At 47.5% G+C, this 17,502-nt stretch overlaps 9 protein-coding genes across 9 annotated transcripts; 3 read left to right on the top strand and 6 right to left on the bottom strand.

Annotated features, from left to right (window-relative positions):
• Window positions 1-75: 75 nt before the first annotated feature.
• Window positions 76-4,722, bottom strand: V1513DRAFT_439124 (uncharacterized protein). Its single transcript, XM_066897162.1, has 7 exons — window positions 2,881-4,722; window positions 2,379-2,828; window positions 1,966-2,330; window positions 1,643-1,912; window positions 1,329-1,592; window positions 1,032-1,280; window positions 76-982 (listed from the first exon to the last, which is right to left on the bottom strand). The coding sequence occupies exons 1-7, from the start codon at window positions 4,472-4,474 to the stop codon at window positions 158-160; spliced, it is 4,017 nt and encodes a 1,338-aa protein (XP_066755364.1). The 5' UTR covers window positions 4,475-4,722; the 3' UTR covers window positions 76-157.
• A 1,175-nt stretch (window positions 4,723-5,897) lies between these two features.
• On the bottom strand, window positions 5,898-8,077 carry V1513DRAFT_423530 (uncharacterized protein; the record flags this gene model as incomplete). Its single annotated transcript, XM_066896040.1, has 2 exons — window positions 5,898-7,949; window positions 8,006-8,077. The coding sequence occupies 2 exons, from the start codon at window positions 8,075-8,077 to the stop codon at window positions 5,898-5,900; spliced, it is 2,124 nt and encodes a 707-aa protein (XP_066755363.1).
• An 885-nt stretch (window positions 8,078-8,962) lies between these two features.
• On the top strand, window positions 8,963-10,334 carry V1513DRAFT_253069 (uncharacterized protein). Its single transcript, XM_066894484.1, has one exon. The coding sequence runs from the start codon at window positions 9,058-9,060 to the stop codon at window positions 10,183-10,185; it is 1,128 nt and encodes a 375-aa protein (XP_066755362.1). The 5' UTR covers window positions 8,963-9,057; the 3' UTR covers window positions 10,186-10,334.
• Window positions 10,335-10,544: 210 nt separating this feature from the next.
• V1513DRAFT_439119 (DNA directed RNA polymerase) lies at window positions 10,545-11,130 on the bottom strand. Its single transcript, XM_066897161.1, has 2 exons — window positions 11,049-11,130; window positions 10,545-10,990 (listed from the first exon to the last, which is right to left on the bottom strand). The coding sequence occupies exon 2, from the start codon at window positions 10,964-10,966 to the stop codon at window positions 10,745-10,747; it is 222 nt and encodes a 73-aa protein (XP_066755361.1). The 5' UTR covers window positions 10,967-10,990; window positions 11,049-11,130; the 3' UTR covers window positions 10,545-10,744.
• A 516-nt stretch (window positions 11,131-11,646) lies between these two features.
• On the top strand, window positions 11,647-12,589 carry V1513DRAFT_375270 (uncharacterized protein; the record flags this gene model as incomplete). Its single annotated transcript, XM_066894891.1, has 2 exons — window positions 11,647-11,969; window positions 12,025-12,589. The coding sequence occupies 2 exons, from the start codon at window positions 11,647-11,649 to the stop codon at window positions 12,587-12,589; spliced, it is 888 nt and encodes a 295-aa protein (XP_066755360.1).
• On the bottom strand, window positions 12,558-14,224 carry V1513DRAFT_439112 (single hybrid motif-containing protein). The gene is made up of 4 exons (XM_066897160.1): window positions 14,051-14,224; window positions 13,897-14,001; window positions 13,647-13,747; window positions 12,558-13,592 (listed from the first exon to the last, which is right to left on the bottom strand). The coding sequence occupies exons 1-4, from the start codon at window positions 14,115-14,117 to the stop codon at window positions 13,011-13,013; spliced, it is 855 nt and encodes a 284-aa protein (XP_066755359.1). The 5' UTR covers window positions 14,118-14,224; the 3' UTR covers window positions 12,558-13,010.
• On the bottom strand, window positions 14,225-15,402 carry V1513DRAFT_439110 (ureidoglycolate hydrolase). Its single transcript, XM_066897159.1, has 3 exons — window positions 14,759-15,402; window positions 14,675-14,709; window positions 14,225-14,625 (listed from the first exon to the last, which is right to left on the bottom strand). Exons 1-3 carry the CDS (start codon window positions 15,252-15,254, stop codon window positions 14,494-14,496), a joined length of 663 nt encoding a protein of 220 aa, XP_066755358.1. The 5' UTR covers window positions 15,255-15,402; the 3' UTR covers window positions 14,225-14,493.
• Window positions 15,368-16,238, top strand: V1513DRAFT_439105 (AAA domain-containing protein). The gene is made up of 4 exons (XM_066897158.1): window positions 15,368-15,477; window positions 15,534-15,680; window positions 15,735-15,880; window positions 15,926-16,238. Exons 1-4 carry the CDS (start codon window positions 15,439-15,441, stop codon window positions 16,125-16,127), a joined length of 534 nt encoding a protein of 177 aa, XP_066755357.1. The 5' UTR covers window positions 15,368-15,438; the 3' UTR covers window positions 16,128-16,238.
• V1513DRAFT_439102 (inosine triphosphate pyrophosphatase-like protein) lies at window positions 16,125-17,351 on the bottom strand. The gene is made up of 6 exons (XM_066897157.1): window positions 17,144-17,351; window positions 16,950-17,089; window positions 16,817-16,890; window positions 16,734-16,765; window positions 16,487-16,676; window positions 16,125-16,433 (listed from the first exon to the last, which is right to left on the bottom strand). The coding sequence occupies exons 1-6, from the start codon at window positions 17,169-17,171 to the stop codon at window positions 16,343-16,345; spliced, it is 555 nt and encodes a 184-aa protein (XP_066755356.1). The 5' UTR covers window positions 17,172-17,351; the 3' UTR covers window positions 16,125-16,342.
• Between the last annotated feature and the right edge of the window lie 151 nt (window positions 17,352-17,502).

Below are 17,502 nucleotides of genomic sequence, written 5' to 3'. Positions count from 1 at the left end.
CGCGAGCTCCGCTTTTATTTACTTCGCCACGGTCCACTTCAAGTCGCCAACTTATCATGCTCAATATCAAAGCAACAAGAGGGAAATCAATCCATTATATAATACATAATAGCAATGTCATCATTTGCACATGTTCTACTGTATAATACATAGGCAACTAATCGTGAGTCATGGCAATATCCTGAATTATTGCAGCCTTACACCTCTGCGCCTCCTGCAACACCGCATTTCTATCCCAATTCAATCTCCCCCTGTACGCGACGTCCATAAGCGCTGAATTGACCTGTTCCAACTGTTCCACCACGAAATTATCCGTCGCCTTGGAAAGTCGCACGTGGAAGAGCTCGAGCGCATCTTTGTCCAACTCGTACGATGGATGTGAAACTTCCACCGGATCTGGAGAAGGTTCTCTGTCAGGCTTGGGTTCGGCAATTGCCCATGGTTCCTTCTGTGGAATGGTTGACAATACCGTAGGTAATTCCATGCGGGCGGTGGACGTTTCGCTTGTTGTGCCTGTAATTTCCTGAGATGGCTGTGTATCCACAGTCGAGCTCGTATCGGCAGACGGAGTTCTTTCGGAATTAGGTTTTATGTTGTCAACTTGCATTGGCTCCGATTTATCCGTATTTTCGTTCTGTGTCGACCGGGATTCAGATCCTGCATCGCCGTTCACCTCCGGCACACCATTCAGCTGCAGCTCATCTTCATCGTCATCGAACAAATTCGCAACAGATTTTGGTGCTGAGAATATTCTTGTCCTAACAGACTCTTCCGCGGGATGAGGAGCTGGCCGAGGTTCAAATGCAGGAGCAGGATGCGGTGGTTGGTTCGCGGCGAGCTTCTCTTGTCTCCGCTTCAGTTTCTCCTGATATCGTTCCGATCGCTGCCTCTCGCGCTCAAACATCCGCTCGCAATCCAGCAGAAACTGCGCGTCGGCAATCTCATCAACCGAAACCTGCACATTCGCATACATTTCCGAAGCCTGAAAAGTTAGCTCCTACCCAACATCGAAAAGTTCAAAATAGGCATACCCGCACAATCTTCTCTCTATCCCCACTTGTATTGGCATCCTCCAAAATAAACGCAATATCTTTCAAAAAGAGTTTCGGTGTGCAGTAATACCCGTTCCATAGCCGCTCTTCAACGATATCCAAGTCCATGTTATGATATTTCTTACCAGTGCTCCGCTGCAGAATCATTTCGTCGTCCGTCAAGACGTATTCATAATCAATGTTTGGATCCAACTCCCCATCAAAAAGGTGCAACAGAAATTCATCGTCCTAAATAAAATTAATTTCGTGAGTACACCACAGCCACAATATACATACAATCGGAGGCTTCCTGAATCGTTTATAGCGAACTTTCAGGAGATCCATTAACCCACTCAACTTGATCTTGAGATAATTCTTGAGCCGTTTATCTTTATCCTCTTGTGCCTTGAGCTCCGATTTCGAAAGGACTTTAGGTGGCGGAGGTGGCGCTTTGGGAAGAATTTCTAGTTTCCGCTTCCGTCGACCATCTCTTTCTGGATACTCGGTTGGAGCGTTGGCGATATGATTGGCCAGTTCCTGGAAGAACTTGTATCGATCATCCTACGGCAGTATTAGTCACTAATCTACGGATGCGCAGATCCGAAACATACGTAAGAGGGCCGACGAATTTCAATTCGGTTAGCCAGAGAGAAACCAAAGAGAGCCTTTACTTCATAATCCAGGTACTCGAAATCGCGTTCGACAATGCCCATCAGGAGAATCTGCTCCACAGTTGAAATGCTTCTCAAGAGACCCTGAAACGTAGTCCATGCGCTGGGAGACAAAGTCTTGTACCACGAATCAATATTCGGAATATAAATGACTCCAGGAGTGTGCCGTTTGACTTCCACAAACAGCTGCACTATCGCAGCCTCAACTGTCTACACAAATTCATTAGAGATGACATACTATATTCAACCACAGAACTACGCACCCTAGCCGAATCGCTTAGCAGCGTGGCAAGATCAAACGTCTGAACGTGGTACCCTTCCAAGTAGTGCATAATCGCCGCACCAATATACTCTTGTCCCATTCCAGGAGACCCGGATATGAGCATTCTCGGTCTGAAAATTCTAGCCGACTCAAATTCCTGCATCATGTTCTCACGCGCAAAGCCGTTATCCGTGGTATCCTCTTCGTACATTGTTTCCTCGGCGATCGTAAGCTTCTTTTGTCGAGGAATTATGGTATCTAACGAACGCTTGATTTCCTCAACGACAGGAGACAGAAGGGGCACCATGCGCTTCGGAAGAGGATACGCATTAGAAGCGCTCGATCTTTGGGACGACGGTATAATCTCTATAGGTTATGTTAACGCTACTCCTGACAATCATAAAAACAACGTACTCTTCAGAGACACAATAAAATCTCTCGGTGAAACATTTATACTTGACGGATCGATTACAAGTTTCTCACTACTACTGTAAATCTGGGGATACCTCCTCTGAATAGCATTAAGCGCAGACTCAGTACAGAGGGCACGAAGATCCGCGCCTCCATACCCTTTGGTCAAATTCGCGACTTCGGCAATAAAAGATTTGTCAAGCGGCGGTTCCCATCCTTTTGTATGAATCTCTATAATCTTCTTCCGCGCCTCGACATTCGGCAGTGGGAAGTAAAATTCGCGGTCAAACCGGCCCGGTCGCCGTAACGCAGGATCGATTGAATCCGGACGATTAGTCGCGCCGATGACGATAACTTGACCACGATTGTCCATACCGTCCATTAGCGCCAAAAGGGTAGATACTATCGACGCGTGGATTTGTTCCTGCTTTGATGATCGCACGGGTGCAAGTCCTGCAGCATTTGTCAGATAATTTCTCTTCCAACCAGTATAGTCAATACATACCATCAATCTCGTCAAAGAAGATGATGCTGGGCTGTGTGTTCCGTGCCTCTTCGAAAAGCAATCGGAGCTGTCGCTCGGCTTCACCGACCCATTTAGACAAAGCATCAGCGCCTTTTCGCATGTAAAACGAAATTTTTTGGCCTTCAGTTGAACAACTAGCTGCCAGCGCTCTAGCTAGCAAAGTTTTTCCAGTACCAGGCGGACCATGGAACAAGACGCCTCTCGGAGGAGTGACTTTAAATCTTTGAAACACTTCTGGATACATCAATGGCAGGGCGACCATCTCTTTCAACTGATTGATATGATCATCAAGTCCACCGACTGCGCTAAAGTCAATGTTCATATCAACAGCAAGTGGATCAGTATCTGACAGATTGCTTTTCTTGACAAGTCCTAGAGCTCCCGCCGGATTCGTGACTTGTTCGAGGTCATTTAGAGTCGGCAGTTTGTTTAGTGGATTTTTCGCTGCTTCGTCATCTGATGAATCCGAGTCCGCGGCTCCGCCAGCAGCTTGCAACTCTGAACCGCGCGGTTGGGCGCCAAAGATAGACGTAATTCCGGCGCCACCAAATGGTCCGTACGTAGAGTACAGCCGTTTGGAAGTGCTAGTCGTCCGTCTGCGTGACGAGGAGTGTGCATATGCGTCGTCATAATTCTCAACCGGGGGAGGCGGTAAAATCTGATAATTGACTTCTCTCCTAGCACGCAGATTTTTCCGCCGCGTTTCAGGTGGTGGTGTTCCGTTCAGTTCAGCAAGCTCCTGCTCCAAAGTCAGCTCTGCGTCCTCGTCGTCGTTGGCCCGACTTTGCTGGCTCCTAGTCATTACAGTCGATCGAGTGACACGAGCGCTCCGTCGACGAGAATCGGAAAAGTCTGAATCGTCTTGCACAACGAAACGTTTGTCGACGTTTGGGTCGGAGACGTCAGAAGATTCGTCGTCGTCATCGTTTTCATCGGTGGACGATTCCAAATGGAATTCTTCGTCGTCAGAGTATCGGGCTTGCGAATTGCGGTTACTCGCTGAGTTTCTACTCGGCCGTTGAGGTTGCTGCTTGTGCTGTAATAACTGCTGCCTTATGGATGTCGTCGACATACCTCGAGTAGAAGACGATCCCTGAATTGTCGTCGTCGTAGTTTCCCGTCGCTGGGATGACGTTCGCCGACTCGACCTCTTCGGCCTGTCGCTGTCGTCCTGGAACAATTCATCACCCACGTCGTCTTGCTTGATATGCTCCTCGAAATTCTCTTTATCTCCCTCCTCTTTCTTCGCCGCAGCCCGCGTGCCGGACCGCAGGCGCAGTTTCACACGTAAACTCCGCCCATTTGTCAGTCCGCTCGTCTCCTCCTCCGAGTCGTGCCCAATATCCTCATCAGGCGTCTCGACAGCTTCAGGCTCCTCCTCATCAGGCTCTACCTCTTCCCCTTCCTCCTCCTCCTCCTCCTCCTCCTCCTCTTCGTCATCATCCACGTCATCGTCGGTTTCCACATAGTTCACACGGCGACGATTAGTCCGCAACTTTGACGCCTCGAAGTCATCATCCTCGTCGTCTTCGTAACTCGTCGCGTGGCGCGATCGTTTACGTTTGTTCGCCATGCCTCAGGTTGTCTGTACACAATGCGTCCTGTAAAATGGCGTGTCGTAGCGATTAGAGAGGTGAGGAACCGCACGAGTAGAATATATTGAATAGTTATGTGGATTGGATCAGATATGGGGATGCTTTGGTCTCGTTTGCTGGTGCGTAGGCTCGAGGTAAGGGATTTCCTCGTGAAGTTGGGAAGTTTGTGGAGTACAGTAAGCAAAAGACGAACGACGGATGCGCGATTCTCCTAATATCGCACAGGATGGAAATAGAATGTAACCTCTTATTATTTAATTAAAAATATTTAATCCTTTTTTTTTAATCTAATTGTGGTAAAGATAACGAACGCGTACTCCACTCGGCACATTACACGCGTGGTGCCCTCAACCCCCCTTCCCAAAAACTGACAGTCACATTGCACTCACCCATTTAACAAAATTCAACTCGATTACATTAATCTCAAAATAAATAGTGCACAATAGTCAAACAAAAGTCACTACAACTCTCGATACCAATCGCTGTCGTAAAACTACCACGCGTCGCGACTAAGGACCCTTGATCGACCACGCCGAGACCATGCCCCATCTTCAAAAATTCAGGGGCCAGTCAAAACGTAACTCATCGCGTCCATTTGGGTGATCTCAATATCCAAATATCAACGGTCATTCATGTATTAACTGTGACATCGAAAAATCCCATCGCGTAAACCACCACCGCCATCGTAGGCAGAAAGAATCTGACGCGATAACTATTCCATTCGGTCTGCAGTACACTTCGGCTGCAGTTTGGAATATCAGACCAGTTGTGGCCTCCAACAGCGTGCAAGCTTAGTTCTCCATAACGATCGCAAAACAGCTTCGCTAGTCTAGGTTTATCTAGTGACCATAGGAACAATGTGATTGGTCCAGTTATACCCTAACCCAAGACTATGGAAAGGGTTAGGGACAGTTGTGTCTAACCCTTCATGGTAATTATTTGATGGCCACAAATGCCACTGACAAGTTTTCATAATATCAAAAATGCCATCGGCATGTATTTATGGTCAATCTCCTGGGCCCGTAGTATCCATATTTTCTGCTTGATCCCTTTAGACATGTTATAGTATAACTAAGAATTCAGTGGAAACGGCGAGTCGTGATATTTCTTATTGAATATATTCATATCATTAGCGATACTACTTAATAAATTCTATCCTCATCGCCCCTTGAAGAATTAGACAATACCTTATCCCATATTGTGCATGCCCACAGCCGCTAATGATGACATGAAAATGAAATCAACGTTTATCTGTACTGAACTATGTAACCCCGCACGGTCAAATATGAATCCCAAACTAAATGCAAATACAGTAAACCCGAGCAAAAGCGCACTCAAATCCAAAAATTCCAATTTACCAAACACCTGCACCTTGCGAACACGTTCTATCACGCCAAAGCATTACAGTTCCTCGCTCAAGACACTCAACCAGCCACTCCCAAAATCATTCCGCAGAGCCTCAACTCGTTTTCTATATTCCTCTCCCTGTCTCGTCCAATCATTTTCGGACGGCGAAAGCGGCGGCGAGAACGATGTCGGCGACTTTGACAAACTGACCGCGCTTCCCGAGGTTTTGGTGCTCATTTGGTCGTCACCGCTATCGGGAAGATCGAGGTCCACGATTCTGCGCCGGCCGAGCTTCTTTTTCGTCTGACGCGGACTCGGGTTTATGACTTTAATTGCTGGAGTACGGATAGCCCTCAACGACTTAGGAGTGTCGTCTCGAATGTTATCTGATCCGCGAATAACCGGCTTATCCACCTTTGCCGTTTGCTCAGGTTTGTCGTCTTGTTTTTGTACAGGCGACGACTTGCCGAAAAAATTGAATCCTTTGAATACAGGCAACAAGTCGTTATCAACATCCAATTTTATCCTACTTCCTTTTTCTGCTTTATCCGTATTTGTGCCGGGAGAGGATGGATATCTCGTAGTAATCGGCGACGGCACAGATTCTTCCGCACGCTCCGCCAAACCCATCTGTTCAAGCAGCCCCGGCAAACTACCATCCAGTAATATATCGTTCGTATAGCCAGGCGTCTGACGAAACAAGTTAAAGATCGTGATGCGATACGATGACGTATGGGTCTTGACAAACGGATTTCCTAAGACCCACAACTCGGAAATATTAGGTGCCCCGGTCAGTCGAGCGAGTTCGGTCGGATCGGCAAGTTGGTTATCGCGTAGGTCGAGACGCTCGAGGGACGCAATTCGATCGAGCCCTGCTAGCGAGACCAGTTTATTGCCCCGCAGATTTAGGACTGTGATTGCGGGGAGAGGATGGTGTGTGAGAGAATGCAACGATGATATGAGATTGAAACTGATATTGACTGACGCCAGACGGGAGAGGTATGACAGAGCCGCAGGGATCGAGATAAGGAGATTGAATGAGAGATCGAGTGAAATTAGTGAATTTCCGAGAGGTATCATCGACTCGTTCGATATCGACGAGATGCCACAGTCGGATACGGTCAGATGTCGTAAGAATTGCCAGTTCATCGGGCCGAGACTCGTGGGCGGACTTGCGCTGCTATCGTATGAAGAGCTTGTAGAAACAACTGATGAAATTGAATCAGATCTGCGGCGAGACATTTGAGCGGAAGACCCCGATACAGACTGGACTCGTGCCGGTGACTGGGACACTGATTCGCGTCGTCTAGACGCGTGCGAGCTGCGGGACGTGACTCGTGTTAAGAGTAGATTTGGTAACTCCCTTGGCGAGCCTTGAAGATCACCGCCATCGCTCATGGCGTTGGCATATACCGGTACCGGTGTTGAAGTTCGGTTTCGCCGCCGGTCTATGTCGTCCAGCACCAATGCGACGATAAGTTCGACAGGATCATCCAACTGCCCGCGTTTGACGCTCAGGCTTTTCAATCTTTCCGAAACAGTATGCCATCCATAAAATACACGGACATCAACATCCAAAAGCTCCAAGGACGATATATTTTTGAACGCGATCATCGGCACTGCCCTATCAAACGGAAACTCCTCAAATCCGTCAATTACTTTGGCTCTCCGATCAAACGCTAGTCTCAATGCGGGGACCTTGGTGAACGCAGAGTATATGTACTTCAAATCATTGTCAACACCAACCTTGGCTTTTTCCATGCCGGAGAAGGACATTATGCTGAAGATGGCGGAGACGCCCGATAAAGTACTGCGAACAGAGGCTTCGCTTTGGATGGAGTTTACGTCTGAGGCATTGTCTATGTGTTTCTGATAAGCGCCGTTGAGAAATGAGACATAATTTGTTGGATAGCCGTCCGCTTGAAGGGATTCTAGCCTCATCGACAGCGGACCGACTGATAGACCGAGCTCCTTGAATCGATGGAGGAGGTAGAATAAATGGTGCGGGGTAAGCGACAAACGCGCCGGCTTTGTTCGATTCTGGAAAGAGGAGGGCAATATTGAAATTGGGTTATCTTTGCCATTCGGTCTGCGCGTATTGGCGAGCTAGCCATGGAGTCAGCGGGAGAGAAATTCGACAATAAGGACCCGAGATTGCTTACCTGGCGCTCATTGGAATGGATAAATGCGGCGAGATTCCGCACGTAAGTGTCACCATCTAATTTGTCGGGCATTTTGAACTACCGGTGGTCGGTATCGATATCGACGACGAGGCCAGGAGTAGTTAGGCCATGCGCCGGGAAGAAACGGCCAGCTGAGGATGACACAAGAAGCACATAGAGAGCACGAAGGCTAGATTTTCTTCGCAAGACAGAGAAGTGTATAAATGTGATGGACAGAGACTCGGAAACTTGAATTAAGGGCCTGAATGATTGACGTATAAAGGGCCCGATACGGTCAGCTCCGGATATGTTTCGGTTACGATACCTTGGATGTGTTAGGTCGAATGACCATAACTCGTGACTTTCACCTGTGCTTACACTTTTCAAGAGTTGTGTACCATAAGTAGATCCAGCGAAAGTCATTAACTTTGCCGCAACCCTGAAGTCTTAATAGTGCGGGAGAAGCTCAACGTTCGTCCAGCGCGTAGGTTTCCCCGCCTGTGAATACTAACTATCACTCGATCTTTCATTCATTCACCTTGCGGTTGCCCTCGCTCTTGCTGCTTCCTTTAAGCGTTCCCGTTGCTGTGACGGCGGCCGACACGCTGAGCAATGTTGGATCACAAAGAATTCGAGTCTTCACAGACGCAGGCTCAGACTCAGGCACTTCATGACTTGCCAGACAATGTCGAATCAGCGTCCCCGACGTCGCCCCGCAAGAGGAAGCCGAAGCCCCCTACACTGTCCAAAAACGGCGTGCGCATGGGCAGACCACCCGGCACAAAGAACAAGCCTAATCCAAACGGTCCTAAAGTCGGTCGCCCGTCATTGTCCACCATTTTCATGCGCCAGCAGGTCTCAATAGCTGGTCCGTCTGCTACCTCAGACTTCACCGACCACGCGCACCGATCCGGCATCATCTGCTCCTCCTTCGACTCCGTACTCTCGAGAGGTATACAAATCTGACTCAATTGCCGGTCTTGTGAGCTAATTCCCATACAGATCAACCCTCCAAAGACCCCGGCTCACTGAACGCCCCCATTACCGATGATATGCGGGACAACCTCGGATTGCTGCCCTTTGATCCTGACCTCAAGTTCAAGCACGGCTACCTCGCGAAGCGCCAAAGGTGTCGCTTCGCGGTCATCCCGATGTACTCCAAAGAGGAGCGTTTGCTCTTTGCCGAAATCGTCAAAGACCGGCCCGTCATGTGCCTCGACTGGGCCGAGATCGCAAAACTGTGGAACCCATTTGCCGATGGCAAGTCCATCTTCTACAAGCTTCCCGAGCACCTCGACTCCTATTTCCGGCTATTACGCGAATCCGCGCTCACGTTTGCCGCCCACAACCACAACCCGCAGGATGTGCTAATTGTTGACTCTTTGTCTTTCTTCGGCAAACAACTCGTGTCGGGCGACGTGGGGAGCATGATCTTGGCGGTTGCAGTCACCGCTGCGTATATCCCGGGCTCCGGCGTCACAATGGAGTCTCTCGTCACAGCGCGGAGTGCTACTTCGATATCAGAGTTGGAGGACATGATCGCATCTCTGGACGCCGAGCTGCAGCGGTATATAGACGCTCAAGACGGACCCATTGAATCGCTCCCTGGTGGCAAGAAACGCGGTCGAAAACCGGGAACGAAGAACTCGAAGCCGAAGCAGGCTGATGTACGTCCAGAAGAGAGCGAGGGCCAAGGGCATTTTGCTCAAGAGCCGTATTTGCTCAGTTTCGAAGGCTCGGATGAAGGCGATATGGACAATGATGGGCACGTCAGCGACCATCACATGCATCAAAATGCGGAACAGCTCCAAGGGACGCCGTCAGATGTATTTCTTGCCCAAGCATTGTCTGGATCCTTCGATCCGGTCAACTCTTATTACTCTACAATTTCGTCGTCCAACAATCCGAAGGACACTGTCTCGGGGGCAAGAACATCCTCATCCTTACCGAGCAGCCTGCGGCAAACCTCTACCAGCGACTCCAGCATGACCTCCATGTCCTCCACGTCGCGGTCATTAAGCCCATTCTCTAGCACCTTTGCCACTGTGTCGCCCGAAGAATACGCTCACGAAACTCGGAGTCTGTTCGCGACAGTCAGCACCGTGACCAACGTGAACAATGTCGGTGACATGAACAATAGAGCTCAAGCACAGCAGCATTATCCTATATATTACTATTAAAGGGACAACAAAGGGCGAAAATTTATTTATGGAGTCTAGTGTTCTTTTACGTTTGGTTCGGTGCTCAAGTCATTTCGACTATCCGTCGTATATTCTGCGATATTTTGAGTTGGTTCATCAGGTTTCGCAATAAATTAGAAATTTTTTTCGATATACATATTTTGTTTTTTCTTGGCTTATGGATTAGTATGGGCATCGGTGTGCTCGGCTCTACAGTGTTAATTTTCTTTCCTCCTCGGTTCATGTCCCAAATTTGTTTTGATTTAATTATTACTGTACCTGGCGACAACGGCGTTATATGAGGTACTGTATGTACGGTGTATCTGGCTGCTTCTATTTATGTTCATGTTGTTGTGTTACGGAGAAACATAATCAAATAAATTATGGACTCATAAACTATTGCGAATGGGAGCATACTGTCTTGAATATGCTAGATATAATTTATATCCTATATTACAATACGAAGCTATCAACCCAACCATTATCACAAATACCCACAAAAGAACACCAACAAAACAATTCACACCTGTTTCCCCATTCTTTTTCTTTTGACTTCAATTCACCGTGCCTCAAACTGGACCATCCGTCTGGTACGCTGCTTATACAGCACCCGATGCCCGCATTCTTTACACCGTACCGGATCGCTTCTGTTCAGTGTATTTGGCGCAGCGCAGCTTGCGCAGAGATAAGTAATTGCTTGGACTGGTTGGAATGCGCGGCCCGCTGCTGCTGCGCTTGAAGAGGATTGTGAGGCGGGTGGAACGAAGGATTCGCGGTTCATTTTTCTTCTTCAACACGTGATCTTCTTTTGCGTATGTTAACTTATTTGTCAATAAATTTCAACAAGTTCGAGGTAATCTCACGATTTGAGAATTGTCGTATACGGAAGTCGATTATGAAATCGTCGATGCTGGGTCTCTCAAAAATGCTTTTGACGAAAATTTGTATCCGCCCTGAAAAAGTTTCATAAACTTAAGCAGTAAAGAACAATGAGCCGCGCGACCTAAACTCCCACGACATGTCTCGACTTCGTTCTATCCACAGGATCGTATAATTTCTCTTCATTCAATTAGCCAGCGTCCACAATAAATGATGGTGACACAACCAGCACTGCGCTGCTGTCACGCTGGATTGCGAGCGGTTTACCTTTCGACGTTGACGAGGTCGAGTGTGCGGGTGTTAATGCGGCTTATAACGCCAGTACAGGGAAGGACCATTTCGACTGCGAATTCGGATTGTGCGTGGATATTACGGCAGAATTCATGTAGAAGGAATTCGAATTTATACCGGCTTCCCCTCGTGCGGTGGGCGAGTAGCAACTCGCAGGTTCCGGCCAGCCGAACTAAAAACGCAGAACAATCGCCGGCTACGGGCAAACTCAACGATGACGGAATCCAATATGAAGACATCGACCAGAAATTCGCTGAGTTGCAAAACCTCCCCCGCGAGCAACGCCTGCGCATGACCCCTGACCGCGATGAAATCGTCGAAGAAGGCCATGACTCCCTTTCCGACCGTGTCGTCCCGAAATGGCCACTCTCAAAGGAATCCTTCCCTTCTCTGCCACTGCATCTCATCCGGACCCCGCGCGTTGGACCGAACTTATCGTTTCGTGAACTAATGACGCTGCTTGAGACCTCGAAGGAGCCGGAGGTGCTGTTGTACCAAGCTGAACCGCACCGGCTGTATTTCATTGTGCTATACTCGCTTGCATTCGTGTTTGCTGTTTACGGATTAATTTTCGTAGACTGGGCACTCCATGAAAGCTACGATATTTACATCAAGTACGTAACTCCTATCCATTTTCTTTGCCAATTGTAGCTAATGATGTGGTAATAGCAACTACGACGACCTCCCACCGGTGCACAATTTCTTCTGGCTCGGCATTCGCTCGCTGATCTCGCTCGCGATCTTCGCTATCCCCGCCGTGGCAGCCTATGCATTCATCATGATGCCGACACGTCTCATCCGACGAATGAGCTATCTCCCGGCCCGCGATTCAACTGACGCACATGTAAGATTCGTGGTACATCCGCTCATTCCCCGGACCGCATCGCCCGTCATAACGCTCCCCGTCTCACAACTCGATCGTGGAAAGAATCCCGGCAAGACAAAAGTCTGGACGGGAGATGGGTTATACGGTACCGCGAGTCGCTCACAGTTCATGGTGTTCTTGTTCGAGAACGGAAAGCGGATTCCCTGGATTGTCGACCGACAAGGCTGGTTCTGGGGTGACGGACGAGTGTGGGACGTTTTATTTGGAAAGGAAAGTATAGATGAGGCAGAAAAAGGACTGTCAGGTGACAACTTGATCAAGATTGAGCAGAGGAAGCGGAAACATGAGCGGAAAGCAGTCAAGGCAACGAGACAACCTCGACGGTTTAAAGAACTTCCAAAGAACTAATCAACATTTGGCCTCTTTGTACATAGATTACAACGTAACCTGCTTGTAGATATCTTTATGTAAATTAATGCCATTGGTCTATATCGATAATCAAGCTCTATAACAAATCACCAGACCATGATCCTGTATTATATTTAAATGCTCAAATACAATATATTTTCAGTTATTTGCTGGCCTTATAACGACTTCGATTGGGGAACCGCAACTAGGTCGTAAAATATCTCGTCCAATGGGCTAAGCTTCTTCGTAGGCACCACTGAATTGGCCCCGACTACTGGAGCTTCTGGTGCCACTGGTGACGCAGCGATTGGAGTTGATGGAGGTGCGGAGGCGACGGTCTCAATGGTTTGGGCGGGTCGGATAACGGTCTTCGTGATCGCTAGACCCAATCAATAACAGAGTCCCACATATTTAAAAGTAGTCACTTACGTCTGGGAGGATTGAAGGTCAAGAGCTCATCAAAGTTGATCACTACCTTAGGCTTCTGTGCCACTGGTACCACTGGTTTCTCCTCCTTCGGTTTCTCCTCCTTCTTCGGCTTGGGCTCCGCAATCTTGATATTCGAAAGATCTAGATGCTCGCGGGAATGAATCAAATTAGTGAGCTCCTTAATCCTTGAACCCGACACGACACCCAAATAGGCCAACACATCGCCTTTCGTTATTCTCCCCTTCGGGCCAGACGCAGAAATCTTTTGAATTGCCTCCGCTTCCGAGATATGATTGGCATGTAACAGACCAAGCACCGACGGAAAGAAAACTTGGGCAGGGTCAGCCTTCGAGCCGCCAGTGCTCGTAACCTTCTTCTCTCTCGCGGGTGCAGGTGCCGGCTCGGTAGTCTGCGGCGATGGGACTGGAGCTTGCTCAGCCGGCTCCGGCTCAGCCGCCGGGGCGGAGCTTTTCGTCGCCAGCTCAGGAATCTCCAATGATGCGATATCGTCACCTGGCTCAGCAATGACGGCGATGGTGGCCCCGACGGGGATCTCCTTGGTGCCGGCATCTTTCTAGACTGGAGGTTAGTAACTGCAGAGCTGAATTAATTCACATCGTTGACGTACGTAGATCTTAACTAGGATACCGTCATCTTGGGCCTCCACGTCCATCTGGGCTTTATCGGTTTCAATTTCGAGGATAATATCTCCAGCGTTGAATGACTCGCCTATTCACCTCATCAGCCACTGCTCGCATCACCCAGACAGACCATCAATGCTAGTAGAGCTGTTCTAAGAATCAATTGACGGAATCTAAATTGTAGCTGGAGATCCGCCAAATTATCGCCTCATGCAGTAACAGCACAATCTTCATTACCTTCTTTAATTTTCCACCCCGAGATTCCACCCTCAGTCATTGTCGGCGACAACGCAGGCATCGCAAAATTCGACGCTGCATTATACACAGCACAAGTTCGGAAAGCTACAAAATACGTCAGCTTGAACTTTCGATTTCAACAGACACAATTTACATCTGGAGCTGGTCCGGGCGGGTATGGACCGGAAGGAACACGAGGCCAGTCGTCTCACGAATGACATTATTGTGGATTCAAATAACAATTGTCCAGCAATTGAAACTTGTAATGGTGAATATGGTGTTGGTGGTCAAATTACGGAGTTGGCCTTGGGTGTGATGCCAGGCGGGTTGAGGCGTTAAAAGGTTGGGTGTCCCCGACAAGCCGCGAACTTACAAAGCCGGTTGCGCAGGGCAAGGTACAAGTTCCCAACAGCAAATCTCGACTTAACAACATAGCCAAATATTTGCATGGGCGAATAAATTTTGATATCCCGCGCGGAATAAACGTTATATGGTAATTTTTGATGTTGATTTCGCAGAGTGATTCATATATGCAGCAATAGGAAACAAAACTGTATTTCAAGTTATTGACGCCGAAGCACATGCATCTCCAAGAGCTCATAATATTGCCCTCACGGTCGAAGACGTGGCAGACATGAAAGCTATCGGGACCCTAGGATTAATGTGCACTTCTTGACAATCTTCATCTGCCACACCATTCTCGTGGATTAGAACGGCAAAGTCGATCACCTTTGTAGAAAAGGTTAGCTCGCGCTCCAATATCATAGATTTCGCTTACCTCCTTCAGCGAGACCATAGGCGCATGCCATGTGCCTGTTGGAGATTAGTATCAGCTCTATAATTCAAACGCTATACCACGTACCAGGATTATAAGTGACAGCCTGGTTCCCCTTCGCGACAAAGGCCCTCAATGTTTTCAAATCAGGTAGACCGTCTCCACTCGGGTACTCACCAGACGAGTTTTCGGCTACAATGACCAGATACGCAACTTCATCCGCCAGAACACCCATTGGCAAAAATGTCTGCGTCGAAAACGGATGTCGCTCGAGAACGCCTGACAAATAAACAAACTCGCGCAATCCCGTCCGTTTAATCAACTTGATCGGGTACGTACTGCGGAACAAATTGAAGTTCGCGGTACATGGTTTCTGACTTGGAGCATTTTGAAAATTATTTATAATAGGTGACACCTTTGAGATCTTCGTCGCAGTGCCGTAATTCGCTGGGATCGATTTCATTGTATGTAGCTGGTGATCCGATGATATAACTCCTCCGAATTGTCTAAACGCTTCAGGTGTCAAAGGTGTCGCCTCAACAGGCTCTAGGCTCGATGGAAGCTCGAAAGTCGCAAGAGGCATTGTAATTGTGGTATATGTCTATTTAGCTACCGTATTATCAACTGAAATCCGCCTTGAATCTCGAAAATCTGGTCGGCCATGACCGAAACTGTTATATCCCTAACCCGCACTCCGCTAGGACTTCGAGCCGAATGACAATGCCAAACTAAGCGATTCAGATGGTGGTGCAGTTTTTTTGAGCCTGATGAGAAAATTACCTAATATTATAATCACCGGAACTCCCGTAAGTGTCTTTTCAGTAAAGACGCTTGAATCGCTGAGAATCTAATCGCGACGCAGGGAACGGGAAAGTCAGCACACAGCGAGCGTCTTGTAGAGTTAATGCCCAAGATGACTTATGTCTCTATCAATAAATATATCAAAGACCATTCGCTAGAAGATGGATTTGACGAAGAGCGACAAAGTACTATGGTTGACGAAGATAAAGTATGTATGAATTTTTGGAGTAAGTGCGATAAGTTCGGCTAATCGGTGCTTCAGCTCATTGATCTGATCACGCCTGATCTGGAGGAAGGCGGTCGTATAATTGATTGGCACGTTTGCGATATTTTTCCGGAAAGCTTGATTGATTTAGTTGTTGTGCTTCGTACAAGCACAACTCGTCTATTTGATAGATTAAAGGACCGGTATGTGGGACGATACCGTATTGGCTGGATGCTGATTGAGTTTAGAAATTACCCACAGAAGAAATTTATCGACAATATGGATTCAGAGATCATGGAGATTATATTAAACGATGCGAGAGAATCATATGACCCAGCGATAGTGATAGAGCTGTACAGCAACGACAATGACGACCTTGAGAGTAATTGCCAACGGATTGAAGATTGGGCAAAGCAGTGGATTATTGACAATGATGAGGATACGGAATAGAATGTTCAACGAAGGCGGAGAGATAACATAGATCCGGTTACGCCAATATGGATTACTTTTGCTGTGTACAATATATATCTAAATACTAGTCTCGTTCGTGCGTCATACAATCTATATACACTTATTTCTCCATCTCATTAAATAACATAACAGATCCAAAGTCAAATGCACCAATCTATACTATACTTCTTCTATATAGCTCGCAAGTAAATCATCTATCGGGTAACTAAGAACTCTTTCAACAGCTGCAATGCCTTGAATCGATGACTGATAGTGTTCTTCAAAGTCTTCGGCATTTCGGCATATCTAATGCTCGTTAGTAAAGAATCATTCGAACTTTTCGGCGATGCATCACTCACGTCTGGTCAAATCCGTCTGGCTGGAAGCAAGGATCCCAACCGAAACCGACAGGTCCGCGTGCAGGAACAATGACACCATCTTGGACTCCCTGGAAAATTTTGACCTCTTTTCCAGGCCCTTCGCTAAAAGCAAAAGTGCAGATAGCCTGGGCGGACTTGTCATCATAAGCAGCTAGCATATTATTCAAGCCTGACACCTGCGTGAGCTACTGAAGCGACACGGTATAGCGATATACAGCAAACTTACCTTCATGACCTATCTTCGCCATGAACCATTTGCTGTTATTCCAATTAGACATGAGCATTCATGTAAAACAACAGTAAACTCACATATATGGCCCAGGAAGACCCCCATAAGCGGTAAATCCAAGAGCGGTATCCTCGACAAGAACCGGTCCTTGAATCTAAATATTTATGACTTTAGTACGTACTCATTAACCATCCAAGTTATACAAAAACATACGATGCTGGCAGCCTCCTTGCATTTGGCCTCCGCAACCTCGAAGATAGTTCCCTGAACCTCTTCCAAATCAAGACTCTTGTTAGTAAGCTCAACACTATCAGCAATGATAGCCTGAACCTCCTTCAGCTTGTTTTTGTTTCCTATTGAAATTATTAGTCAAAATTTCACTAAGCAACAACTATTGCAACTCTTACCGGTAACAAAGGTGACGACTTTCGACATCGCGACTGAGTATTCTATTTGGAATACTGAATTGCTTTGAATTGAATTGGAAGAGTTAAAATCGCGCTAACCAATCCAATCCAAAATATGCTATTGAAAACCAGCCGCTGGGGTGGTCCCTTATCCAAGCCAGTCGAGGCAATCAGACTCAAAGTAGATACTACCTTATCAGTAGTAAATCCCTGTACCAAATTTTTCTGGAAGCGCGCACAAAATATACTCGTGATTTCGCCATAGAAACCTTAAATTGTTCCGACTCGTCAGATTAGAGTTTACCCTCTTTTCAGCCGTTGCCTGCGGCCATCAAGAAAATCGCCATAGCCGAAATTCG

This window comes from Lipomyces chichibuensis, assembly GCF_038497645.1.
Source record: "Lipomyces chichibuensis strain CBS 12929 unplaced genomic scaffold V1513scaffold_5, whole genome shotgun sequence".
NCBI classification, from domain to species: Eukaryota; Fungi; Ascomycota; class Lipomycetes; order Lipomycetales; family Lipomycetaceae; genus Lipomyces; species Lipomyces chichibuensis.
The sequence above is the reverse complement of the archived record's forward strand: the minus strand, read 5'-3'. Positions and strand labels throughout refer to the sequence as shown.